We start from the raw sequence: 27,748 nt of genomic DNA on the forward strand, positions 1-27,748 counted from the left end.
ATCAGAATGTGTAGAAAGTTCAGCACATTAAATTCCTTGTGGGACCCTAGCATTGGTGGGTTGAAAAGTGTTGAAAAAGTTGTTTTTATTTTAAGCTGCTTAATGCCACGCACTACTAACTGGGAATGCTAGGTTCTGCTTAGTTATTTTTTGTGGTGCTCTTTTGTGTTCTAATCTGTATACTGACCTGTTCTCTGCATCTACCTTTTAGACCTACTTTCTATCTATCCATGGCTACATCTTGGCTCTGTGCTCTCTCCTCTGTAGCTACCCTTTGGCTCTGCACTCTCACCTAGCTTTGCTCTGTCTCTTGTGCTTTTCCTCTGGGACTGGGCCTTGCTCTGTCTCCACTGTGACTGCCTCTTGGCCTTGCTGTCTGTCTTCTCCACAATTGCCTTCTTGGCCACAGTTTGTTTACTCTGCAATTGCCTTTTGGCTCTGCTCTCTGTTTAGTCTGTGACTCTCTTTTGGCCCTTCTCTGTCTACGCTGCAATTGCCACTTGTTCTTTCTCTTCTCCTCAACTGACGCTTTGCACTGCTCTCTCTCCTTTCCTGCATTTCTCTCTCACTTACATTCCTTGACTTTAAATTTTCTTGCTCTAGTGATTCAATAGTCCATCTCTTTCATGGTGTTTCTCTCCATACTTTGCTTTTGATTTTCTCCTTTCCTCCTCTCCCTGCCCCTCAGCTGCATGTGAGGATGAAGAGGAGGAGGAACTGGGGACGGGTCCTGCAGAGGCCGAAGCAGGTGTTGATGGTGATACTTCAGCAGACCTTGGTGATGGTATGTGCTTTATACTCAGGGGAGGTGCTTAAAATGAACATCATGTATTATCACATTCATTCTGGAATGAATCAAACAGAATTCTTTGATAATTTATTATAAACATCTTCTTCTTTAGTATCTTGCCATTGGTTCTACACAGCCAGAGCAGGGAAATACTAAATTGAATTTGTGTGACAACATTCAATTCGGCATTATTACCCTTTTTAGTTGTGAAGTGTTTTCGTTTTGATTATATCCTCCTGGGAACCCCCAAAAAAATTGTCTTCCCATTTTTATTTTTACTTTTTTTTTTTGTAAATTTGTGTGTGTGATTTCCTACCTAACAAATCACTGGAAAGCCCAAGATGTCCTCTTTACAATACAACATGGTTTGTTAGAGTAGCTCAAAAGAATAAAAGGAGATGCATGTGAACGAAATGTCAAGTACAGAGGACACAAGTTAATGGGCTGGGTCTCAGGAGGATATAATTTGTGTATCAAGGAAGCAAAAAAAAATGGCTATTTGGAGGACTCCTATTACTTGAAGACTATACTTAGCTTAAGTACTTGTTACCAAGACAACTTTATTTTTATTATATTTTAATTCTGTTATTTAATAAATATATTTGTTGTAAATTGTTATATTATAGTTACATTATTATTTTATATGGATTGCATATACAAAGAAATAGATCTCCTTTTTATATATATATTTTTTTATTATATATATACATTGTGCACAATAAGATCATACAGATACCTCTTGTACCTAAGTGGTGGCGGAATTACAGGGATGGTGCAAATAGATGAAGTTCCTAGCTGGTGTATGCTCAAACACTGGATCAAGGCACCACCCTGTACAATAATGTACGGAAAGAGCACATATGGTTATGGTGTTTGGAATGGGCAGGAATTACAAGCATGGACCTAGAGAAGAAGGGATAGAGAGACATGAAGACCAAAAGGATGAGAACGTTGGTTAATTTAGAGAGGTGGAAAGAGAAGCCCGGTATGAGAAGGAAATCCACACTAACCCCTGGCCAGAACCCAGCAACCAATCTTGGTAATTAAATAAAGAGAAGGTGTAGCTCTGTCCCAGGCAGGGAGGTTCTCATCCAAGGAGGCCAGATCTTACGGAAGTGTTCCGATTTTTCATTGATCACAGCAGTATTTTCCACATTTTTAGGATAATGAAAACCTTAGCCTCAATATCCTCACCCCCCTCAATGAGGAGGTAAGTGAGTACATTCAAAGTTTTGTTAGGCACATATGACATGCAATGCTTACTTGACATATAAGTTTATATGTGTATCTTCACAACTCTATCCTTTGGTGTAATCCCTATGTAATAATTCCACCCATGTATCTGGTTCCAAATATACCTGGAAATATTTCCATAGTTTTTGGGAAATTATCTATCAAAGTGCCTTTTTTAATGTGCAACTCCCTACAACTGGCATAAGAGAGATCAGTAAGCGCATCCTTGCAATTTCCGGGCTTATCTTCCACAGCAGGCTTTCCTGCATTCTCAAATGGTTTCGCTACTTACCTGGGATTGTGTTAGAGCACTCCTGGCACATTAAAGCGGATGAAAATGAGACAAGGTGGGCACACTCGACTAAACGTTAAATTAGCCCCAGGAAAAGGCTAATACAATATATGTTGGATGCTCACCCACATAAGGCTCTTTCCCCTGAAGAACCCAAAAAACATGACAATGTGAATAGAGTAAGGAGCACACCAAAATCTTTATATATATATATATATATATATATATATATATGAAAAAACTTTATTTACATGGGTATATACTCTAGGTCTGTCTCTTTAAATATTATCCACAGAAATACAAAGTCATGCTATGATAGAGCATTTACCAAAAAAGCATATGTATAAAGACACATATGAACACGCAATGCGTGGTATATAAATGAAAGAGATATCATGCAAACAGACCACTATAATATTAAGTATAAACAAAACCCAGACACATAAAAAATGCAAAAAAACATACCAAAATAAGTGAGAAGCAGGGACAGAGTCAATAAAAAAAAAACCAACGTTTCGGCTGAAAAGCCTTTGTCAAGGGAGCAAAGGAACATTAAAGCGGCACTGTCATGCCAAACTTACCTTTCCCCAATCGCTTCCTCTTCTCTACCTCTCTCAGGATCTGTTCTTCCTTTTTATTTCCTGTCTGCTCTAGTTTTCTTTAAAACATAATACAAAGTACGGTCTATTTTGTCTTCTGTATCTTTCCTACACTTGACCAGCTTTGACCCAGGGAAGGAGCAAAGCCTGCTCCATTTCCTGTGGTCGGAGCATTTTCACACAATTTTCACCTACCTTCTGCTGCTTCATTCGGCGTTCAAACGCTGGCGAAACTACCAAATTTCGTCCTAACAGAATGAGAAATGTCCATTCGTGTTAGGATGCAATTCGGGAGTTTATGTTTGGATCAGAATTTAATTTGAATTAATAAATTCCGATCCTATTAGTGCCGTGAATAGATGGCTCCCTAATTCCCATGGTATTAGGGAGCTATCTACTAAAAGGCTGAAAGACCTAAATTGGTCTTTCAGCCAAATTTACGAATACTAAGTAAAGATTACCTTAGTATTAGTAATTAAGGGAGATTGCATTCTCCTTTCTGCTCCTACTCACTATACCGCGAGTAGGGGCATGGCTACTAAACAGTGAACGACCCACTAACATTCTAATAAAGTGCCCCTTAGTGCACGAGTGGGGGCCACTGAACTAGACCGATGCTCCGCCCCCACCCATGAGCGGCGGTTGGGAGGCCTAAGATACAATTGGGGTGGGGGGGACTTACTGCCTCAAGGCCCCCGCCCATGAGCAGCGGTTGGTGGCCCTAGTGACAATAGGGGGGAGGACTTATTCTGTCCCCCCATGGGCCCCACCCATGAGCGGCGGGTGTGGGGGACAACATACTGCCCTTGCCCAGCCCATGAGCTGTGGGGGAGGCCTAGTGAATATAGGGGGGGGAAGACCTATTGTCCACTCCCCGGCCCCCACCAATGAGCGGTGGGTGGGGGCCTTAAGATACAAGAGGGAGGGACCTACTGCCTCCCCCCCACCCATTAGCAGCGGGTGGGGGCCCTAGTGACAATAGGGGGGAGGACCTATTGTCGCCCCCCTCCAAAATTACAATAATACATCCACCCCCAGGCCCCCACCCATGGACAGCGAGTGGGGGCCCCAGTGACAATAGGGGGGGCCTACTGCATCCCCCACCCATGAGCAGCGGGTGGGGGCCCTAGTGAAATAGAGGGGAGGAGGACCAATTGCCCCCACCCATGAGCGGCAGGTGGGGGCCCTTGTGAAAATAGTGGAGGACCTATTGTCCACCCCCATTCCCCCACCCATGAGCAGTGGGGGGGTAACCTACTGCCTCCCCCAGCCCCCACCCATGAACAGTGGATGGGTGCTTAAAATGACAATTAGGGGGGGACCTACTGCATCCCACCCAACCCCCCACACAGCAGTGGGTGGGGGCCCTAGTGACAGTAGGGGTGGGGCTATTGTCCCCCCCTGCCCACACCCATGAGCAGTGGTTGGGGGCCCAAAAAGACAATGGGGGGGACCTATTGTCGCCCCCACCCATGGGCAGCGGGTGGGGGCTAAAAGTAACCCTTCATCCCCCACGGTGACCAGGGGTCCCCAAGCCCATAGTCACCCCCCCTCAAATAGAATTCCTTCCTATAAATACTTGTAAATAATAACTCAAAAAAAAAACGTACTTACCATTAGATGTATTCATTTTTTCTCAAACTTTTTTTTTTTCAGGCCCAAAAAAGGTCAAATAAAAATTCCTGTTAAAATTGTAAAATCAAAAAAACCAGAGCGCATAAAAAAAAAAAAAAAAACATGCAGGAAAAAAAAGCCTTCCTACACCCTACACCCTGCAATTTGACTGAGTGCTCTAATAGGTAATTCTTGAGCCTTGCAAGTAACCAATCAGAGCACTCTTATTAGATCCTCCCCCCTATTGTTACCGCTGCTCATGGGTGGGGGGAGGCAGTAGGTCTCTCCCACCCACTCCATTTTGTTTCTTAGGGCCCACACCGACCACTCATTGATGGGGGGGCGAACATCAATGAGTGGTCGGTGTGGGCCCTATTTTCACTAGGGCCCCCATCGGCCGCTCAATGGGTGGAGGCTGGGGGGAGGTAGTAGGTGTCTCCCCATTGTATCTGTGGGCCCCCTCCCCTCCTCGAGGGTGGGTCCCGATGAGGGGCACTAGATCCCCTGTTTAGTTTAGGGGCACCCGTGGATTATTGTTAAAGGTGCCCCACTAAGGGGCACTTTATTAGAATGTTGGGGGTAGTTTTTTACAACAATGAGCAGCCACTTGCTGTTTACTGTTTAGTAGACATGCCCCTACTCGCGGTAAAGGGAGTAGGGGCAGAAGGGAGATTGTAATCTTCCTGAAATACTAATACTAAGTAATCTTTACTTCGTATTAGTAAGTTTGACTGAAAGACCAATTTAGGTCTTTCAGCCTTTTAGTAGATCACTCCCTAATACTGTGGGAATTAGGGAGCTATCTACTGGCAGCACAAATAGGATCGGAGTTTCATTCATTTGAGTGATATTACGATCCGAACATAAACTCCTAACACGAATGGACAAACTGTTCTCATTCTGTTATAACGAAATTCGGTAGTTTTGCCGGCGTTTGAACACCGAATGTAGCAGCAGAAGGAAGGTGAAAATTGTGTGAAAATGCTATGATCACAGGAAGTGGAGCAGACTTTGCTCCTTCCCTGGGTCAAAGCTGGTCAAGTGTAGGAAAGATACAGAAGACAAAATAGTCCCTACATTGTCTTATGTTTTAAAGAAAACTAGAGAAGATAGGAAGAAATGAATAACACATGCTGGGAGAGGGAGAGAAGCACTTGGGCTAGTGGCCACATTTCCTCTCTCATCTGAAAATGTTTTCTATACCTTTAAAAGAAAAAGATCTCCATTGTTGCATTCTTGAAAGTGGCAGTTGATCAGACAACATATTATACAAGGTTCTTCTCAGTAAATACATTCTCTCCTAGGCAACATTTGTTTAAGCATTTACAAAGATTGACTCCTAGTACTTTTTGGTTTGCTTAAAAATCATCCAGAGAACATTGCAATAATTGTTTTGCCCTTTCTACCACAATATTTTTTATCCTTTTTGATGGAAGCAGTTTAATTAGGAGTCCAGTCTCAAGATATATACTCCATCTTAACATCCTTTTTCTATCTTCAGATTCAAGCTTTACCTGTGATGGTTCCTACTGCCTATTGTTCTGCCGTAACATTCCTGAATCCTCACTTGTGACATTTATATTCCTATGATGACACATTGTATTTGTTAAATGTTTTTTACTCCTCTTATGACAAAACTATAAAGAAAGACTGCACATATATTGAATAAAGAATTTTATGTTAAAGGAACACTATAGTCACCTAAATGTATTTAGCTAAATAAAGCAGTTTTAGTGTATAGATCATTCCCCTGCAATTTCACTGCTCAATTCACTGTCATTTAGGAGTTAAATCACTTTGTTTCTGTTTATGCAGCCCTAGCCACACCTCCCCTGGCTATGATTGACAGAGCCTGCATGAAAAGAAAACTGGTTTCACGTTCAAACAGATGTAATTTACCTTAAATAATTGTATCTCAATCTCTAAATTAAAATGTAATCACATACAGGAGGCTCTTGCAGGGTTAACATAGCAGGGGATAAGAAAATCTTAATTAAACAGAACTTGCAATAAAGAAAGCCTAAATAGGGCTCTCTTTACAGGAAGTGTTTATGGAAGGCTGTGCAAGTCACATGCAGGGAGGTGTGACTAGGGTTCATAAACAAAGGGATTTAACTCCTAAATGGCAGAGGATTGAGCAGTGAGGCTGCAGGGGCATGTTCTATACACCAAAACTGCTTCATTAAGCTAAAGTTGTTCAGGTGACTAGTGTCCCTTTAAACATAATTAAAAAAAAGTATCTCTGTTAATGGTTGCTGTTGATGCTACATATGGTATTATTAGCAAGCAATACCTTTCAGATCTCTGAATTTTGGATTCCTTGTAATGGTTATTTCAGTAGAATTGCTGTGTACGTCACATGGCAGTTTGAACAACTTCTGATTCATTTAGATTTTTGTTTGCACTTTTGATAATTGTACAGTAAAGATTAATTACATTTGCCTTTTTGCATAATTTGAATAGATGATGACATCCCATCAGATGCAGAGGCTGAAGAAAGAATCCAGCAATCAGGGAGACTGAAGCTTAACTTGGACGAGGAGCCCAGTGTGGAGCAGACAACACAGAGAGGTTAGTATGTGTGTGTGTGTGTGTGTGTAGTCTGAGATAGGGGATCACAGTACACATGGAGCCAATAAAGAAGCAGGAAGTAAATTGATAACTTATGTATTAAAAGTAAGTTTTTTCTTTTTGAACTAAATTGTCTGTGTAAACCTGTTATGAACGAAATGTGTAAGTTTATCAGATTCACCCAGGCACTGCGCAGACATTGCATGAGAGCATTAGTATGTATTTGCATGTGCTTCACAGACAGTTATTCAGTCAACAATGAATTTTAGCAAATCAAATTGAATAGTAAACTTGGGGATCACATAACTGATTATATACTAGAGCTGGAGAATTGTTCCAGATCAGGAACAAGATAGGATCAGGAACAAAATAATGTATTCCTGACCCTATAGTGTTAAAACCACCATCTAGTCCCTCCTCCCCCCCCCCCCCCCCCACCCCCTTGCCTCTATAAATATAGTAAAATCTTACTAGTATTCAAGTCTGCAGATACTGCCTCTCTCCTAAACTGTCTGTCTGTCTGACCTCATCAGAAGTGATTTGTGAGGCAATCACAATAGTTTCCCATAGGATTGGCTGAGACTGTCAAGGAGGCAGATCAGGGGCAGAGCCAGCAAATTCAAACACTGCCGTGGCCAATCAGCATCTCCTCATAGAGAGGAAAGTTCAGTGTCTCCATGCACAGGGTGGAACCATTGAATGGCAGTGCTGCACACTGCCCCGGGCAACACCTCTAGCAGCCATCAGTGGCCAGTGAAGTTATCACTAGGCTGTAATGTAAACACTGCATTTTCTCTGAAAAGGGGGGCGTGTCCGGCGGCCGAAGAAGATGGACGCCTAACACAAGAGCTCCTCGTGGCGCCCGCATTCAATCCGCATACACACACGCACCCAGCCCGTCCACACAATCGAAATGGGTCGCACAAAGAAGCAGACAGACCCCAACGGCACCCCGAGGCCCTCGGGACGCGAGGGGGAGCAATCCATACGCTCTTACCTCCAGGCCGCAAGTCGCACCCGATCACCGCAGCGGGAGGGGGAGGCCGCAAGCCAGGACCTAGATTCCTTCCCCTCTACGCCGGCCAGGCTGTCACCGGTGCCGTCAATCCAGTCGGAACCCCAGCCCCCACAAGAGAGTGAGTGGAAGGCTATACTCCCAAACCTGCTCACTAAAGCAGATTTTGAAGCCCTCTCCGACCGCCTGGGCCGCGTGGTGAGGGAAGAGGTTGCTCAGCTCCGTGCCGACCTGACACATGTAGAAGCCCGCATGGCGGTGGCTGAGTCCGAGTCCAGATCACTCCGCACGGACCTGGAGCAGACTAATTCTGCCGTTGCCAACCAAGAAGCAGACACTGCCAATCTCACCACGTGGATTGATGACCTGGACAACCGGGGCCGCAGGATGAACCTGCGGATCCGGGGGATGAGAGAAGGGGGACCGGCTGAACGCATACCAGAAGTACTGACTAGACTGTTCACCCAGGTACTGGGGGGCCAACAACTACCCAGGCTGGGCATAGTCAGGGCACACAGGGCACTGCGGCCCATGCCACCACCGGAAGAACAACCCCGGGACATAGTATGCTGCCTGGAAAATTACCAATTGAAGGAAGACGTACTGCGCACAGCCCGCCGCATGGGGACCATCCGCTTTGAAAACCAAAACATATCAATTTACCAAGATTTATCCCGGTACACCCTACAGGCCAGGAGAGCCCTACGCCCAGTAACGTCTGCCCTGCAACAGGCTGGAATCCCATACAGATGGGGCTACCCATTCTCCATCTCAGCCAGGCAAGGCCCGGACCAACTAGTGGTGAGGAGACCAGAAGACCTCCCAAATTTCCTCCGCGCCCTGGGCCTCCCGCCGCTCCAGGTGCCCAATTGGCTGGCACGATCTTTCCTTCAGCCTCCGCAGGGACCACAACTACAACGCAGACCTGACCAAGGTCCCCAAAGGCCCCAGCAACAACACCGCAGGGACTGGAACCCAGGCCCGGCGCGGCGCGAGCAGGAACACTGAGTGTCACTTGGAGCGACGGGACCTCTAGCACTAGCTGACAGCAAAGAGGAACTGGTAAACCGTGAGTAATACATGGGGAGACACATGCACAGTCACCAGCCATATGGGCGCAAGTTTGGGTGGGGGAAGGGGGCACGGGGACACTGGAATGCATCACACCAAGCCACATGGGGACTACCTCACGCAAGTGACTCACGAGGCGGTAAGCCACCCCGCACTAGCAGATCTGGGGGGGGGGTTTATCTCAGGACATATGGGGTGGGGTACGGGGCCCGGCGACAACACCGGCAGTGCTCAGGCCAGACGGACGCACTGAAACTGCGAACTGCTGGAATGGTGATACGGGAAATCATACAGGGAACCACACGCAGAGACACACCTGGGCATGCCGACAGAGGCAGGGGTCAGACAGTCACCCAATAGAGGTCTGAGCCACGGGCAAAAAGAGGCTCCCACCACACCCAGTTCTGAGCCAGGTGCTCAATTACCCAGCCCCACTAAGATATGCCATTAGATGGGGCCCTGAGGGTCATTGTCCTATACCCGAGACGGCGGGATAACACGTGACCCTCAGGCAACACCAAGCCAGCCTATACTCTCGAGCCAATGTTTAGACTCCTAGGCCTACCACTACTGCCCACCATACTTCGGACCATCTACACTGTTTTGTACCCTTAGCAACTCCCGGTCTGTCGTAGGCTCCACACTAAATATGTTAATGTTACTAAGCAATGTACCCCGCAGAAGACCGGAAGCTGTATCATATGTACACCCTGATTGCCACCTGTATTCTGAAGCTCGCACCCCTCTCCCACCCCCTATCACTACTTCGCATCTCCTAATGAGGAAGCAGGGGGGAGCGAGGTATGGGGGGAGGGGGAGAGGTTCAGGCAATGGGGGGGGGGGGTAGGGAGGGGGGAGGAAAGGATACGCGGAAATGAAACAAGAGGGGGGAAGGCTGGGGTCGGGCGACTAGATGACAGACGAAAAGGGCAAGGGTAGAAGTGGACAGCGGGTGGAGACGAGACGAGACCTACAACGGACAACGTGGGGCACCACCACAGGCACCAGGAAAAGGAGGGGACCCGGGGGGCAGCCCCCATGGTGACATACCAGCGACAAGACCACGGGGGGACTGAGAGACCCAACCCGCTACTTGGGCCACACGATGCAATACACGACACACTCGCTTAACCATATAACGGCCCTTGCCGCGACCAGCAGCGTCGACGTCACTATGGCGGCAGAGACACGGTAACATAGAGAGGGCACCAATATTGCATAACCGGGAGAGTAGGACACACGGGGACCCACTCCTAGACACACAGGACATCCGCTCCCCCCATGCCCACATGACCGACGAGAGGACTGATGCCAACACTGGCCCACACAATACAGGCACATCACCCTGAAAACCCGCCTACACGACGCTACATGCGGATCACGCTGACGGGAATACACCCCGCCCCACTGGCCACGCAGTCACAACCCTCCCACATGCACCATACCAGGAACTCACGAGCAGAGGCCCCGCCCGAGACTAGACACGGGAGCCTAGCGACACCACCACAGCCCATGGCACTAGACCGACAAAGAATCATGACACGCTATAATTAGCATGATCCATGCACACTGACCCACATACGCCCCAAAGAGAGGACGGAACGGCTGCACCAACCACACAGCCACTAAGGAGACAGGTGACTACGTACCACATACCGTACACGTTACCACATTCACATTCACGGAACCGGCAGACGCTGAGTGGCGGTCCGAACCCACTCAGACGTATAGCCCGACTCCCCCACAGGCATAGGACATAGAAGTCCCCACTTCGCAGGGGACGAACCACTCCCGACACCGGCACAGACACACCACTGGGTGTGGCCTAGAAGCCGCACAACCGGGACGCTTGTCCAATAACCTATACACACGCACTAGAGACTCATTAGACAGCAAATACCTATACAACCACACCCCGAGCCCAGGCGCACAACCGAAGACACCGAGTAACACACACACGCACACACACGCACACGGTCAACCCACCCTGCCCCCTAGATCCCGCCCGGATGATGCCGACGCCGAGATCCGGCGGCTTCGTCAAAGAGGACCTATACATAGTCTCTTATAATGTCCGCGGCCTGAATGTCAGAGAGAAACGCTCAAGACTACTACGGGACCTGAAACACTACAGAGCATCGATAGCATTCCTCCAGGAAACACACTTCCAAGAAGGAAGAGCACCAGCCTTAAGAGACCGCAACTTCCCAACAGGTTATTTCAGCCACAACCCGAACAGACGCTCACAGGGAGTCTGCATCCTCTTCTCCCGACGAATCCCATACGAGGAACACACCACTGTGAGATGCAAGCAGGGTAGATACATCTTCACGAAAGGCACAATTTTAGACCAAACGTATACGTTCGCTAATGTATACGCCCCGAATACGAAACAATATCACTTCCTACGCAATACATTGAATACGTTGATGAAATTCGCGGAAGGCACCCTGATCATAGGTGGGGATCTCAACTTAGCACTACATCAAGACCAAGACTCCTCATCCTTGCAGGGAAACATACCACACAACAGACATGCCAACACACTCCGCCTCCTACATCACCACCAGCTGGCGGATTGCTGGCGAGCATTGCACCCGTCCGCCCGGAACTATACGTTTTACTCCACAACCCACTCGACCTACACAAGACTGGACTATTTCCTGGTACCTCACCGCAACCTAATCCTGCTCAACACCGCGGAAATCTTACCGATGACTTGGTCGGACCACAGTCCAATCCGCATACAACTAAAATCACCACTCCACAAACCCAGACAAATGTCGTGGCGATTGAATGAATCAATACTGTCAGACATCGCGATCGTAGACCAGATCCGACAACACGTCCAGGAGTACTTCGAAGACAACGAAACCGATGACGTTACCCCACTGACATGTTGGGAAGCACACAAAACAGTCATTCGAGGCAGACTCATCGGGATATGTGCGACACGCAAGAAAAGGGCGATACAGGCGATACAAGAACTCAGCACAGAAATCGGGACACTGGAGGCCAGACACAAACGCACCCTGGACGCGACAATCTACGGGGAACTGTTATCCAAACGAAACCAACTCACCGCACACCTGAACCGCGCAATCCAACGCTCATACCAACACTACAAACATATGATACACGAACACGGTGACAAATGCGGGAGACTGTTAGCAAACCTCCTGAAGCAACGCAGGAACCACCTATACATCCCGAAGATCAAAGACGCACAACAACAACTCCACCACCTACCGGAACGGATTTCAGCTGCATTCCATGCGTACTATCAAGATTTATACTGTCTCCGCCCCACCCCCCCGGAGCTACCGAGGCCCCAGAAACTAGAGGCCATCCGCAGATACCTGGACACGGCGGATATACCGGGAGTAAATGAGGTGGACCAGGAAGCACTGGAGACCCCCATAACCCAAGAGGAATTAGCGCACGCCATAAAAAAAGCAAAAACTGGCAGAGCACCGGGACCAGACGGCCTACCCCTCCAATATTACAAAACCTTTGCAGGGGACCTAACGCCAAAGCTCTTGGCAGCACTGAACTCGATCCAAGCTGGGGCCACGCCAACGACCCAATTCACCTCGGCGAACATCACCCTTCTCCCAAAGGAGGACAAGGACCGGACACTATGCCCGAGCTACCGCCCGATTTCTGTGCTGAATACGGACCTCAAACTTCTGGCGAGTATACTGGCAATGCGCCTGGCACCGCTACTACCAGCCGTAATTCACCCGGATCAAACGGGTTTCATACCAGGCAGGGAGGTGAGGGACAACACCATCAGAGCCCTGAACCTCATAGCGCACGCGAAAACGCAGAGGACCCCAACCCTACTCCTGTCCACTGACGCTGAGAAAGCGTTCGACAGGGTGGACTGGGACCTGATGTTTGAAACACTCCGCTTCCTCGGCATTGGGCCAAATTATATGACCTGGGTACAGACGCTATACACCGACCCAACGGCGCGTATTCGAATCAATGGCGCACTGACGGACCCGTTTCAGATCCACAACGGAACCAGGCAGGGTTGCCCGCTCTCGCCCATACTCTTTGCACTGACTCTGGAGCCCTTCCTAAGCAGGATTAGACACAACGCAGACATCCGGGGACTGACAGTCGGTACCGTACACCACAAAACTCTGGCCTACGCGGATGACATGCTATTCGTGGTCACAGACCCGGAACTATCCCTACGAGCAATACAGGCAGAATTCGACCTATATAGCAGCATCTCGAACCTCAGAATCAATTACACGAAATCGGAGATATTAAATTTGACCGCCAGCCAAACGCTTAAGCGCATGATTCAGGGACAACACTCATATCGCTGGTGTGACCAACGCATGAAATACCTGGGGATATGGCTTACACCCAACCCAACGGATCTGTACACCCATAATTATCTCCCGATACTGAGAAAGGCGACGGAGGAACTGCAGAGATGGGGTTCATACTACATATCCTGGCTGGGCAGAGTGAACGCGGTGAAAATGACGCTACTACCGAAACTACTCTTCATATTCCAAACAGTGCCGATCAAGGTTCCACAAACGTTTTTCTCTGCGCTCAAGACGGAGATCCGCTCCTTTATCTGGAAGGGTAAATCCCCACGCATAGCACACACCCAACTGATCTTGCCCAAGCTTAAAGGGGGCCTGGCTCTCCCAGACTTCGAAAAGTACTACCACGCGGCGCACATCACCAGGGTCATCAGCTGGTCGGTGGCCAGCGGCACCAAACAGTGGACGCGACTAGAAGCGGATATCACCAGATGTGACCTCAGAACCCTACCATGGATCACCAAGACGGCATATAGGAACAAACACATCACCAACCCATTCGTGGCAGCAACCATGCAAGTATGGCACGGGCAGGGCACAAAACAATATCTGACTACAGACCCGGGCCCACTCCTACCCCTGAAAGGCAACCCGGATTTCCCGGCCGGAGACTACGGCCCAGCACCAGGCCCAGTAGGAAACAACGCGATACCGCGCATAAAGGATGTTCTCCACCGACCATTCGGCATCCGGACACTGGGAGAACTATACCCGGACAGGCCGCACACATTCGCCCACGCCCTAGCGAAAACGCAAATTGCTCAATATGCCAGATCCATTCCGCAAAAGCCCTCCCTTTTGAGAGACTTAACACAATTTGAACTTCTCTGCACGCAGGACAAGGACCCACCACGAGCCATCTCACAAATCTACACTTTCTTAACCACGAGCAGATACTTGCTCGCACCACCATGCATCAGAAAATGGGAGGAGGACCTCGAAGAAATTATGACGGATGCGGACTGGAACAAGAGCATCACCCTGATACAGAAGACGCCGAGCTCGGCACGATGCCAAGAAAACTCGTACAAGATCTTTACCAGATGGTACCTGACACCGACGGCACTCCACGCCAGGAACCCAGAACTCCAAGACATATGCTGGCGATGCGGGGAAGAAGCAGGTACGTTTATCCACATCTGGTGGTCGTGCACCCGTATCAGACCGTTCTGGGAAAGAATTCGGACAATAATACACGAGGTCACGGAAGAACTCCTGCCACAGTCCCCAGCTGCCTTCCTCCTGCACCACACCACCATGGCAGCGCACACATACAAGAGATCAATTATCCCCCGACTCCTGAATGCCGCTAAGATGACCATCCCCATCTTCTGGAAACAGACCACCACGCCCCCACTATCGAGATGGATTGAGGAGGTGGAGGCCACAAGGTCATTTGAGGACATGAAAGCTGAAACACCGAACCTCAGGGACCGCCACACCACACGCTGGTTCCATTGGACAAGACTAACCACGTCAGACTCCCTCAGACGCCATTTAACCACACCATAACGGGTGGCAGAAGGAAGAGAACTGGAGAAACACAAGAGGCGGACGGACGACGGCGCGACGCAGCAGGCCGGGCGGGGGACAGGGGGAGGGCCATGGAACACCAGACACGCCATACCCAGCCCCACGCACAGGCGCCACCTCGCCACAGCAGACCGAGGCAGCCACGACACCCACAGTCACGACGACGCCCTCACACCACACTCAGAACATCTTGCCAGACCACATCTGCATATAGGGCTGACTAGACGTATAACCCCCACGCAGGTGGGAAACAGATGTCACACCACACAGGACCACATACTTAGTCCACCGCCGCACCAAGCCCAACATTGGGACACACAGGACACAAGTCGACCACGACAAAAGGGACACGACGGGGTAAGGAAAATACAAGGGCTTAAGACACCAAAAGTGCCAGACAAACCACTCAGGAGACCACACGACCAGACAAGCAAGACACATCCACGCAGACACGAAAGACCACTAACCACACACGCTCAGACTACACCAACAGATCAACCCACATCACCAGACACCAACAGGGGCCGCATCTGCGACGCCACACACGACAGAGGAAACACTATATCCCGGCACTAGACCATAGCGGATAAGACAACAGATATACGCGACACAGAACTATGAGGATAGACATCCCACCCAGAGAGAGCAGGGAGACATAGCCGACACAGAAATGAATGAAAACCATACAACGTACACCACACATGAGACGCACACGCAACGGAGAATACAACACAAATGATCAAACACACACGTACTCCACCATAGGGATACCACGAAGTACGGCGACAATGGGGGCTAACTCACCCCGACAGATATGTTCCCACACGCAACATACAGAGGGACTGCACCCGACACTACTATAGGTACGGACGTACACAGGGAAACACCCTGAGGGTCGCTACAGACCAGACCACACACCATTATGCCCCTTGCCAGCAACACTTAACCGATATACCTCTCCTCAGGAAGTATACCCTAACGCAAAGCCTATTTAGGAGCTGATACACAACACACACCTGGAACGCGCGACGACCGTATGACACGAACTGGATACCCGACATAGGCTACTCCTATGACGGTTAAGACGCAAAACAAAAGTTGATGTAGTAACCAATAAATAGTTCTGCTCCTAAGTGCCGATACATGATAGATCTGCCCTAAGATATCAGCTTACACTTTAACGGCCCACCAGCACTCCACAGATATACGTTTGTACATGCTATAATGCTAACTGATGCACACTATAAAATGGATTTGAAAGGTCTCTGCGCAGGCCACAACCGACAAATCCGCTCAAGCGAATTTTACCGGACCGTTATGCGGACACCGGCCCGCCCTACACACACCACGTTTGCAATGTAATGTTCAATACAATGTATATTAAAATGTTACGTTAAAAGGACCTCTACGCAGGCAACCGAATGTTTATACTGTTCTCAACCAAGGCTTAAACCCCTGCGTGGGCAATCTCTAGCTCTATTATTTCACAAATCTGTTCGATACATGTACCTATAATGTGTACACAGTTAATAGTTCAATAGTTTTGTAACGCGCTCCCTTTATTATACTAGCTCATTACAGCATGTTCTTGTTTTTGATGTCCAACTCCGCAAAGCTTATGTAAACTCAATATTTGTGAATACTAGCCTACAATGACTCATACGCCTCTGCGTAGGCGATTACGTGATATTCAGACAAATCCGCAATAGGCTTGCCCCATGTTAACTGAAACCTTAACATGCACGCCTCTGCGTAGGCGACTACCCGCTTCAACCGTATTATACTTGAAACCCGCATTTATATTGTGAAAACAATAAAAATATTTAAAACATTTTCTCTGAAAAGACAGTGTTTACTACAAAAAAAAATGAAAAAATTGAATGATTTTACTCACCAGAACAAATGAGCTGTAGTTGTTCTGGTGACTATTGTGTCCCTTTAACCTAATTATTTCCATTCAGATTTAGTTCTTACATTCTGTGTGTGCGGAATAAACCAGTAAAATATTTTACTTGTTATATGATGACCCCAGGTTTTGATGTATAACCTTATAAGGAAGGCAGGCCATGTGAATCCCTACCTTGAGATAGAGGCTGTGTTTAGATGGCAATTCAGTAATGGAACGTTAGGAAACTTAAAGGACCACTATAGTGCCAGGAAAACATACTTGTTACATACTTGTTAAAACCCCTTCAGCCACTTACCTTTCCTTCTCCTGCCGACGTCAGCTCTGAATGCGCATGCGCAGCAAGAGCCGCGTGCGCATTCAAACAGCCCATAGGTAAGCATTACTCAATGCTTTCCTATGGAGGTCAGCGTCTACTCACTGTGATTTTTACAGTGAGAATCGCGGAAGTGGCCTCTAGTGGCTGTCAGTGAAACTTCTCTGAAACTGCTATGTTTTCAGCTGCAGGGTTAAAACTAGAGGGACCTGGCACCCAGATCACTTCATTGAGCTGAAGTGGTCTGGGTGCCTTTAGTGGTCCTTTAAACCTCTGGATGAACAATATGATAACTTGCAGATGCACAGGTAAAGTGTTTACCAAATTCTGTATTTGTCAGTCAAATAAGATTAGCTGCACAGAGACAAGTCCCATTGTGTTAAAAGGGACTCTGCTACTGTACAGCTCAGGACAGTTCTGCATTGATTTCGAAGGAAGCTCACTGGGATTTGAGATGGTGAGGGACCACAGTAAATTTGCCCTGCTAGATGGTGCCAATAAATTTGGATTGTAAATTCAAATTATTTTGGCTAGTTTTTGGGCCAACTCATGCTCGCACAGTCTCTTTTTTGTTATTATGTGTTTAAATTCACATCACTTCTTTTTCTTTACAGATCCTAACAAGGTTTCACCAGTTGCCCAAAGCCCAAGGGAAGAGAAAGAAAAGGTATATAGTTTCCCTTTTTTTAAAAAGTCATAATTAAAAAACAAAAAAACAACTTTGTTGTATTTACCAGTTACTTTGGTTTTAGAGATGTTACTTTGCCAAAATCAAAGAAATCTCTTTATGAACAAACAGCAAAAACATATAAAACACCAAAAATTACCAATACAAGGACAACCACAATAGCTTGTGTTTCAAAGTATATTAAAAATGTTTGTTCTTATTTTGTCTTGCACATGTTATGTTAAACCTGTGTTCTGTGAGAGAACCTCCAGCAGTTTAATCTATATATTGCTCTACCCCATAACTTTGTAGTCATCCCCTAACCCAATGACCGCTCTGTTCAATACCATAAAGCTGTAGATAATGGTATTTTGAAAACACAGAACTGAGTGGGTAATATCAAAAAATGCGATTACATCAGCCTAGAAAAATAATCTAAAACACAAATAATCTATAACCAGAAGTTTATGTATTATTTTTTTTTCCTTATTCAAAAATGCCATAAAAAATATGCTATGACTAGTTCAGCTTTACATCATCATCTCCAGCTATGAAGTGCAAGAGGGTACAGGTATGTGTCCATGTGGTTTGGTGGGAGAGCAGTTCTAAACACAGGTGGCCTTGGGCATTTTGTATCCAACAAACTCTCCTATCCAACACTGCTAGTGTTAGCTAGAGAATATAGGCACTTGATGTAGTCCATACATTTAGGGGAAATTTTCCTTTAAATTGAATGTCATGGCAGGTTCATTGTAAATATTTAATCACATTGTAGGGTTATGATGTCATCAGAAATATTTTGATTGCATATCAAAAGATAATTGATGTGATGTTGATAAATAAAACAATCCACAATTAAATAATTTGTAGGAGTTTATAATCTGAATTTCTCTAAAATTAGGTAATAGTAAAGATAATCGGTGTTTATCGATGGTATTGTCCCTTTAAACAATTTTGCAAAAAAATTTTATTTGCAAGAAGGACATTATGAAACGCATATATTTTTTAAATCCGGCAGTAATATCCAAGACCCAACATGTTAAATATTTCCCTTCTGTAGCAAACTGCATGTGACATTTTAATGTGCAGACAATATGGCCATTGTTATATTGAAAATGTCAATTGGCGCAGACGTCTTAATAAATAAAGGTACAACAAATCCCACTCACATCATTTAATTTAATAAACTTATAGTTGCAGCAGAGCTTCTTACAAATACAGACCACAAGATCTCTTGCCAAATATAGACACTTTAACAAGCTAAGGATTCATTTTTTTTTTTTTTTTTTTAAACTACAACAATTAAATAGCAAAGCTGAATGACAAATAGACATTATACTACTATATAGACAATGCATGTGTTTAAACGTATATAGCCCTTTTGGCTAAGATCTAGTGTAGTATATATTCTTATCAGAAGACTACATATTTAAAGAAGTACTGTAATATTGGAAGTACAGACATGTATCTCTAACATTAGAGGTACCCCTGACCTATTCAGATATATTGGTGCCCTATATTAACTATATCCGTTCTCCTTAGTGCCACGTTGCACTGGTCTCCCCACAGCCGCCAGTCCTTCCCTAGCTTCATCAGTGATATTAGACCATCTAATGCTTCTCCCTTGAGAAGCACTAAGGGGCATACTTTGCATGTGCTGCGACAATCAGCATCTTGTTATTGAGAGACATTATCTCATTGGGCATCTTCATGAGGACTGTGAAGACACCAAATGTTGGTTCTTCAAAGATTGTAATAGGAAGCACATCCACTACAGATGTCCTTAGGGACGAATGTCAACACTTTTTTGTTTAACAGAAAACGTAGGGTTTACAAATGAGACTGCATGGATAGTATATTTGCACCAAAACATTATGCTGTAGTGTTTCTTCTGCTGAAAGTGTCCATTTAACTTATAGCATTGGTAAAAGTGCTACACAGATTTAACATCTGTAAGTGAAAATACAGCTTAAACAAAAATCCTGGGTATGTTCTTATCACCAGGACTTTATTGAATAAAGAAAGTTTGAAAAGAACATACGGCCTTGTTTAAAAAATATTTTATAATGTGGATATAGATGTATACATCCAAAATGGAACATCAAAACACACTTTTTTTTATTTTTGTTTCCCACGTATACTAAAATGGATATAATACAAGATACTGTCGTAAATATGACATGTATTGTAATAAGATGTCAGATTTATAGAATGATATAGCATTGTGAGTAAAATAGAACTTTAGTAGTGTTACTACAGAAGTGCAGAGAATCCTGTTGGCCACCTATGACGTAGAGAAAATAATTTGCATAAATATAAGAAAACATAAAAAAAATTGTTAAAATAGTATAACAGTTGGATATCATCATCAACTTTATGAGATCTTTTTTAACTTCACAGGTCCCTGTAACACGACCCCAGGAAGTGAAGTCTCCTGGTAATAGATTCTTTCTCGACCCATTTGTCCCAGAAGACACAAGCAATACAGTAACACCATCTGCAGTATTAAAAAAGCGGAGTCCTCTTTCACCTGTCTGTTCCCAGCCAATTGCATCACAGGAGCCTGCTCTTCCTACATCACCTGTGAAAACTCCCTCCAATTTACCTCTTACTCAGCCACTTAGATCCCCAACATCCCCCATTTGCTCCCAACCCTTGCCATCCACTGAAGTAACAATCACTACCCCAGCCAAGTCTCCTGTATGTCTACAACCATCCCCAATTACATCTACCCCTCTTTCCAAGCTGCCTTTAACAGACCACATTGAGGAAGGTGATAAACTAACAAGTCCCAGCACAGAAGAAGCACTTAAACGCATTGACCTGATAGAAGAATTCTGGATGAAGAGTGCTGAAATTCGTCGGAGCCTGGGGCTAACTCCTGTAGAAAGAGGCCGGAGGCATGAAGTCAGCTTCCCTGCTTTTGAATCCACTACTCCTCAATCTCATGTGCCTAAGCCTAACCCTGAGGAGGAGTTGAATTCGCCATCCATGAAATCACAGCTAATTACAAAGAAACTGAATCCAAACAGGTTGGATGTTGAGTTACTTTCTCCTTTGACCCCAATATCTCCTACTGAGAAGGAACTAAAGAGTTCAGATGGTGAAAGGAAAGACATTTCTACTAGTTCTGGACTAGGCCTAAATGATAGCAATTCTAACACCCGTACTGTAGCCAGTGAAAGTTTTAACACTTCAGACTCTGCAATGCTTACACCTCCTTCTAGCCCTCCTCCTCCCCCTCCACAAGGGGAAGAACCAGCCACATTTCGACGAAACCGGACATCCTGGCAGAATGGACCAGAATCAGTCCCAACACCTGCCCAAGAGAAGGCCAAATCTCCTGATACTCCTCAGCCTACACCGAGAATTGAGGAGGTACGGAAATCCTTTGTAGAAAGTGTGGATGAGATCCCTTTTGCAGATGATGTGGAAGACACATATGATGACAGGACGGAGAACTCCAGCTTCCAAGAAAGGTACTATACTCCTCCAACTAGCCACGTAAAATCACATCGAAAAGGTTTAGCCAAAGAAAATGGAGAACTTTCTTCCTCAACAGAGAGGGGACATCACAGAAAGCGAATTCTTCCACAGGTGACACCAGAGGCCAAGGAACGAGCAGAGGAGAGGATGAGGGAACGAGAAAAGTCTGTTAAAAGTCGGGCTCTGAGGGATGCAATGGCACAACAGCTAGACAAGATGAGGCAGCTTGAAATTGCAGCATCTGAAAGAACATCAAAAGGGCAATTTTTCCAATCCACTATCCTTGCCAATGAGCTATCACAGTTGCCCAACACTGGGGTTAAATCTGAAACCCCCACATTAAAACTAGAAACTGCACATGAGGTTTTCCTGTCTCCCCAGCCTGCTGATGGCTCAGTCACCTCTTCAGAAGGTTCAGGTGGAAAGCCAAAAAAGAGGCCTTCACTGTTTTCCCCAAGGAAAAAAGAGAAAAAATCAAAGGGTGAAGGCAGTCGACTTTCAGATAAGCACGATGATGGTGTGAAACCTAAATCAATATGGAAGTCTGTGTTCTCTGGATATAAGAAAGAAAAAAAGAAGAAAATTTCAGAGGACAAGTCTTCACCAAGCACCCCTTCCAGTAGCACCACTGTGGATTCAGGGAAAGCCAAAGTGGCCAACATGGCTCGAGGAGCAGGTGAAGCAAAGTTGATATGCCAGAGTACAGTTATTCACAAATTTTTTTTTTTATTTTTTTTTAATGTACCTTTTTTTTTTTTTACCTAAATTTTAAAATTTACTTAACATTCCCAGCAATTCTCTTTTTAGTGTAGATAGAGAAATAATATGAATCTTAGCATCTGTTATCTATTGTAATTACGGAGTATTAGTTTTAGTTTTCCATTAATCTCAAAAATGGTAAATTCTGAAATCTACTTAACGAGGAATTCAATGTTGTATTAAGCTTTAGTTTAGTTTAGGCCACATGCCGCCAGGGAAACTAAAAGTGGTCAAAAACTGTTTCACACATGGTTGTGGTGTTTAGAAGTGTCTCTTTTAAAAAAAAAAAATCTTGGGAACTGATCCTGCTTCTATTAGTGAATTCTGGGTCTCCTACTTAAACCAACAGGAAAATAACTGCAGATGTAAAGTATTGAGTCACTTTCACAGTACATTGAAATGGAGCCCATGTAGCTATATTGAATATATACTCGTGCATCTCACCTCACTACTACTACTACTACTACTGTGAGGAGAAATTGCACATGCCACATAAGAAGAGCAATGCTTTATCATCGGTGAGGACAGAAGTAAATTTGCAAAAAACTTCTACTTCTACCCTTTTTTCCCTAACATGACATATTTTTCTCCCTTTTTTTAGTATTTCCTTGTTTTGCATTGCAAAGATGGGGTAAATACAGAACCTTTTTATTAAATTACACATCTTCTACCTAAGGGGAACAGATTTTTATGTATATATTTTTCTACTCTAATATTTTAAATTTGTATCCACCTGTGTTTTCTTCCCATTAGATCTTGTCCTTCAACGTCACCTAAGTTTCTCAGAGGATTCTGACCTTTCTAGCGATGATGTCTTAGAGAAATCCTCACAGAAATCCAAGCGAGAGGTGAGTGAGTCCCACAGAGAAAATAAGCTCCTATAAATAAATCTCCAAGTTTCTTAATGTATTATTGATTTAATGTTTTAATATAAGTGGAGCATCTGCACCACCTGCATTTACTGTCTTTCCCAGACAATAAGATCAGGTCGTATATTAATTTTCCCCCCCCGAAAAACGTACTAAGGCTTATTTTCGGGGGATATCTTTGGGGGAAATGGCAGCAAGCAGGTCTACGTTTGGGGGAATTACCAGTTCACTAGCACATGGAATCCTGCAAATCTATCTTCGGGGGAAATCTCCTCGAACATAGATTAGCTTACTAGCGCATAGAATACTGCAAATCTATGTTCGGGGAAGATTCCCCGAATATAGATTAGCGACTAGCAACTAGGGCTTATGTTCGTGGTAGGGCTTATATTACGAGCATGGCCTGAAAATAAGCTAGGGCTTATTTTGGGGGGAAAACTGTAGAAGTCTGCCTGAGTTGGACATTCAAAAGTATTGTGTGGCTGTTCAGAAATGGTGCAGCTAGCAATCCAAGAACAAATGTAGACTTTCCCCACCCAATCACTGCATCACATCACTACCTGGCATTTTCCCACTCATACATGCCCTTTGTACGTTTTGGGGTTTATTTATGATACAGGGAATTCATTGCAAAATTCTTACCAATATATTGAAAAATCCTCTAACTTCACTATAGCTGCAGCCTGGCTATTTTAGGTTGAAATTTTAAACTAATTTTTCAGTTCACCAAAATGTGCTATTTCATGGATAAATCCCACAAAGTTGCATTCAATGTCTTTTGTTACAGTTATGTGTTGCATATAAATTAATGCTCTATATACACATCTGTGTTATTGTCTGCTCTTAGAAGTATGATTTACTTTCATGTACCCACTGAATAAGTCAGTATTTTTCTTTTCTATTTATTTTTTTTTTTTCTTACTTTAATTTTTGCATGCTCTCACCATGGCATTTCCGTATGTATTTTTATTTTATTACTGTATTGGATCTTCTCAGAGATTACCTGACCCCGTATGCCTTGTCACTGAATTTCAGTTGTACAGAGAAGAGGTAGTATGGAGAGAATGTATTTACTTGCTCTCTTCCATAAAGGAAACAGTTGTGATTTGTTTAGAGGAAAGAATAAAAATGATATATTAATGTAATGAGTGTTTATTAGTATGTGGCATAGTTTGTATCCATGTCTCAAAAACAAATATCCAATATTAACTGACCTCAGTACAGTTCAGTATGTAATCTCCAAACAAAATCACCTTGGTTAAATGGTTATTATTTCAGACAAATATATAGGGAGAAAGCCTAAAATCATCCTGATTGTTTTGTCTTTTGTTTATGAGAGGACATTTATCTAGTTTTCTATGGTCTAATGTGCTAATATAAGGCAATCACCATGGTAACTGATGGAGCCAGCATTTACATTCCATTGGCGTTCCCTCACCTTTTCCATTTTTGCACCACTTTTTATAAGGGAAAAAAAAAAGCATGCACCAAAACCACCAATGGTAAGAGAAAAGAGGGATATTTACTAAAGTGAGAATTCAAAGTGAATTTCTATTGTAGCAGAACTGAAATGATAGCTGACTTAGAGAATGTTTCCAGGTAGAACTTCAATTTTAAATTAACTGTGAATTCTCCCTTTAATGAATAACCCTAAAAGTCCAGGTGAATAAGGGATAGTTATTTTCCTTAGTATGGCTGTCCGTATTGGATCAAGCTCGTTCATAGTTTAAAGATGCAATCTAACTTACCTCTCCTTATTTTTCCATTGAGGCACTGAGTGGATATCTGACCATCTCGTCTTAGAAATCACTTCTAATGCATTTTAAATTTACACATTTTTAATGTTAGGAGTACTTTGATGTTTCACATCACATTCTTCATATAGTTCCCAAGGAGATAAAATGTAATAAATGTGTACAGATTTATTTTTTTTAGCTCTTCCCACAAACCATTTTCTAATCCAGTTCTGCTAATGTTTACGTAACCGTGCATTAAACATCAATACAGAATGCAAAATACAATTTATAAAGGTGTTCTTTTATTCAATAAACACCACTCTGCTTTAGCCATAACTAGCTATAGCATCCCAAGTTTTGTAATTCAGTTTCCAGTTCACTATCATTTTTTTGTTCAATTTGTAAATATCTGCATGATTTTAAAAACTGTATGTTGGCTCCCTGTTATATTATCCCATGCTCGTTCGTATGTAGAATACTAGTGTAGTACTTTGTGTCCTTATTATGGTATGTTTGATGTGTATATGCTGAATGGGAAAGATTTCATTACTAATTGCAACTTACCATGAATAAGTTGTGTTTGTGATATCATATGCTCCATTTAACAAGTGATCACTTCCATGTAAAATATACTTTAAGGCAGATGTAAGGAGAAGAATTCTGGGAAATATGTTTAAAACTGGAGAAAGTAGCAGGGGCATCCAGTTGGTTTCCTTGGTAATGGTTTCAGTTCTAGCCCCAGAATTCCATTTATATACATATGCCTTAGTGTATCTTATAACCCAGTCACACAAGCCAGCTCATTTTGTTCTTTGCTGGTTCGGGGTTAAACTACAGGGACTGCTGCTTTCAGTTATACCTAGGAACAATAAAGTTATTTTAATACAGTTTTAATTTGCAGTTTAACATATTGAATGAATTTCTCAGTCTACACTAAATTTCAGGTCTTTTGCAATGACCTGTCTAGTGTTTACAGATAAAATAAAAGAATTGAAAAATACATTTTAATGGTTCTTTACCAAAACTCTTTGATCACTCAAGGCTATTTTCATATGGTTCTAACATTCTAATGCAAATACAGTACTGCCCTGTGCCTATATGTTGTATGTACAGCACTTGGCCCTTTGTTAGAACGAATTACATTGCAATACGCTAGGTGTACAGTAGGTGTAGTAATTATGTAATGTGTGTATTTTGCCTGTAGTGTACTAGATGGTGTATTTGGAACTTTACAGATTATATTTCATTAGAGGGACTATATTATTTGCAACATGTATAAAGTGTATGTACAGGTTACATAGCATTGCAGTTAGAAGTCAGTAAGTGCAGTGTATGTACAGGTTACATAGCATTGCAGTTAGAAGTCAGTACGTGCAGTGTATAAACCATGCATGTACAGGTTACATAGCATTACAGTTAGAAGTCCGTAAGTGCAGTGTAATAAGGGTTTATAAAATACCCCTTCCTGTCTCATTAGAGATGTTTACACTTTGTCTGATACCAGCAAAGTTTATTATATGCGTAGAAGCCCTATAAAGGGTTAAATGTGAAAGGGTTTATAAAATACCCCTTACTGTCTTATTGGAGATTCTTGGCTGATATCAGCATATCTAATGGCTAGTGTAGGAACTCACCTATTGAGGCTTGCCTTGACGTGGCAGGTGAGCTTATATATTCAAATGGCCATTGGAATAAAACTAAAGAGCCTCCATTTTGTTTAAATGTACATGGGGATTTAGGCCAGAGCGCAGGTAACGTTCTCTTTGTTTTTACATAGCAGTACAGTTAGAAGTCAGTACGTGCAGTGTATGTACAGGTTACATAGCATTACAGTTAGAAGTCAGTAAGTGCAGTGTATATACAGTGTATGTACAGGTTACATAGCAGTACAGTTAGAAGTCGGTAAGTGCAGTGTATATACAGTGTATGTACAGGTTACATAGCATTACAGTTAGAAGTCAGTAAGTGCAGTGTATATACAGTGTATGTACAGGTTACATAGCAGTACAGTTAGAAGTCGGTAAGTGCAGTGTATATACAGTGTATGTACAGGTTACATAGCATTACAGTTAGAAGTCAGTAAGTGCAGTGTATGTACAGGTTACATAGCATTAGTTAGAAGTCAGTAAACACAGTGTATATGCCATGTATGTACAGTTTACATAGCATTACGGGGAGGTGCAGTCAATATACAGATGACATTGAATTACAGGAAAGGTAGTAAGTGCAGTTGGTGTACATTGTATGTATATTCTATATATTACAAACAGGTATATATAAATCTTGTCACCCTGAAAGCAGCAGTGATTTACTACAATTCCCTGTAGTTACCTTGTTCCTCAAAGAATATATTTTTCTGTTTTATTAATAATTCATTTGCCATTTAATTTGCTTTAACATGTTTATTTTGCTCCATTTTTCCTCCCCCTGTGTTGTGTTAGTCGGTGTATGTACCCCACGCCTTGGCTTTCAGAAGGTCATACTCATCAAAGGTAGTGCCATTGTTATAAAATCATTGATGTTACCTTAACTCTGCCTCATCCTAATATTCTTTTCTCCTCCCTTACTTTCTGCTGCCCTGGGTCTGTTAATCTTGTTCTCACTTGCAGAACAAAATGTGTCTATATCACAAACTTGCTTCATGAACACGTTCCCCCTTTTTAAAATCTATTTCTTTTTTTCTTTTTTGTTATCTTTAGTAGCAGTACTGAAAAGAAATAATGCACATTTTGTTTTTCTCGTGTGAGTTGGTGCCATAAATGTGATAACCTATTAGAATGCACCATCTCATTCAAGAATATGATGTGACATTGTTCTAAAATGTTATCCTGTTTAAGGAGATATTGCAGTATCGAGGACATTTCAGTGTTATTTTGAGCTGTATTGCAGGATTTAAATGTAAATTATATTTCTAACACTTAAAAAAAATTTTTTTTAAA

At 43.9% G+C, this 27,748-nt stretch overlaps 1 protein-coding gene across 1 annotated transcript in view; it reads left to right on the top strand.

The window, feature by feature from the left end:
- The window catches only part of MICAL3 (microtubule associated monooxygenase, calponin and LIM domain containing 3), a 216,598-nt gene that overhangs the window by 159,756 nt on the left and 29,094 nt on the right, over positions 1-27,748 (top strand). Inside the window, exons 30-36 of the mRNA XM_063447645.1 lie at positions 689-784; positions 6,992-7,077; positions 8,038-8,112; positions 17,918-17,959; positions 20,360-22,121; positions 22,958-23,052; positions 27,251-27,301. Of these exons, the coding sequence (XP_063303715.1) occupies positions 689-784; positions 6,992-7,077; positions 8,038-8,112; positions 17,918-17,959; positions 20,360-22,121; positions 22,958-23,052; positions 27,251-27,301 (2,207 nt within the window). The remainder of the gene's footprint in view (positions 1-688; positions 785-6,991; positions 7,078-8,037; positions 8,113-17,917; positions 17,960-20,359; positions 22,122-22,957; positions 23,053-27,250; positions 27,302-27,748) is intronic.

The sequence above is a fragment of the Pelobates fuscus genome, chromosome 3 (genome assembly GCF_036172605.1).
Source record: "Pelobates fuscus isolate aPelFus1 chromosome 3, aPelFus1.pri, whole genome shotgun sequence".
Taxonomy (NCBI): Eukaryota; Metazoa; Chordata; class Amphibia; order Anura; family Pelobatidae; genus Pelobates; species Pelobates fuscus.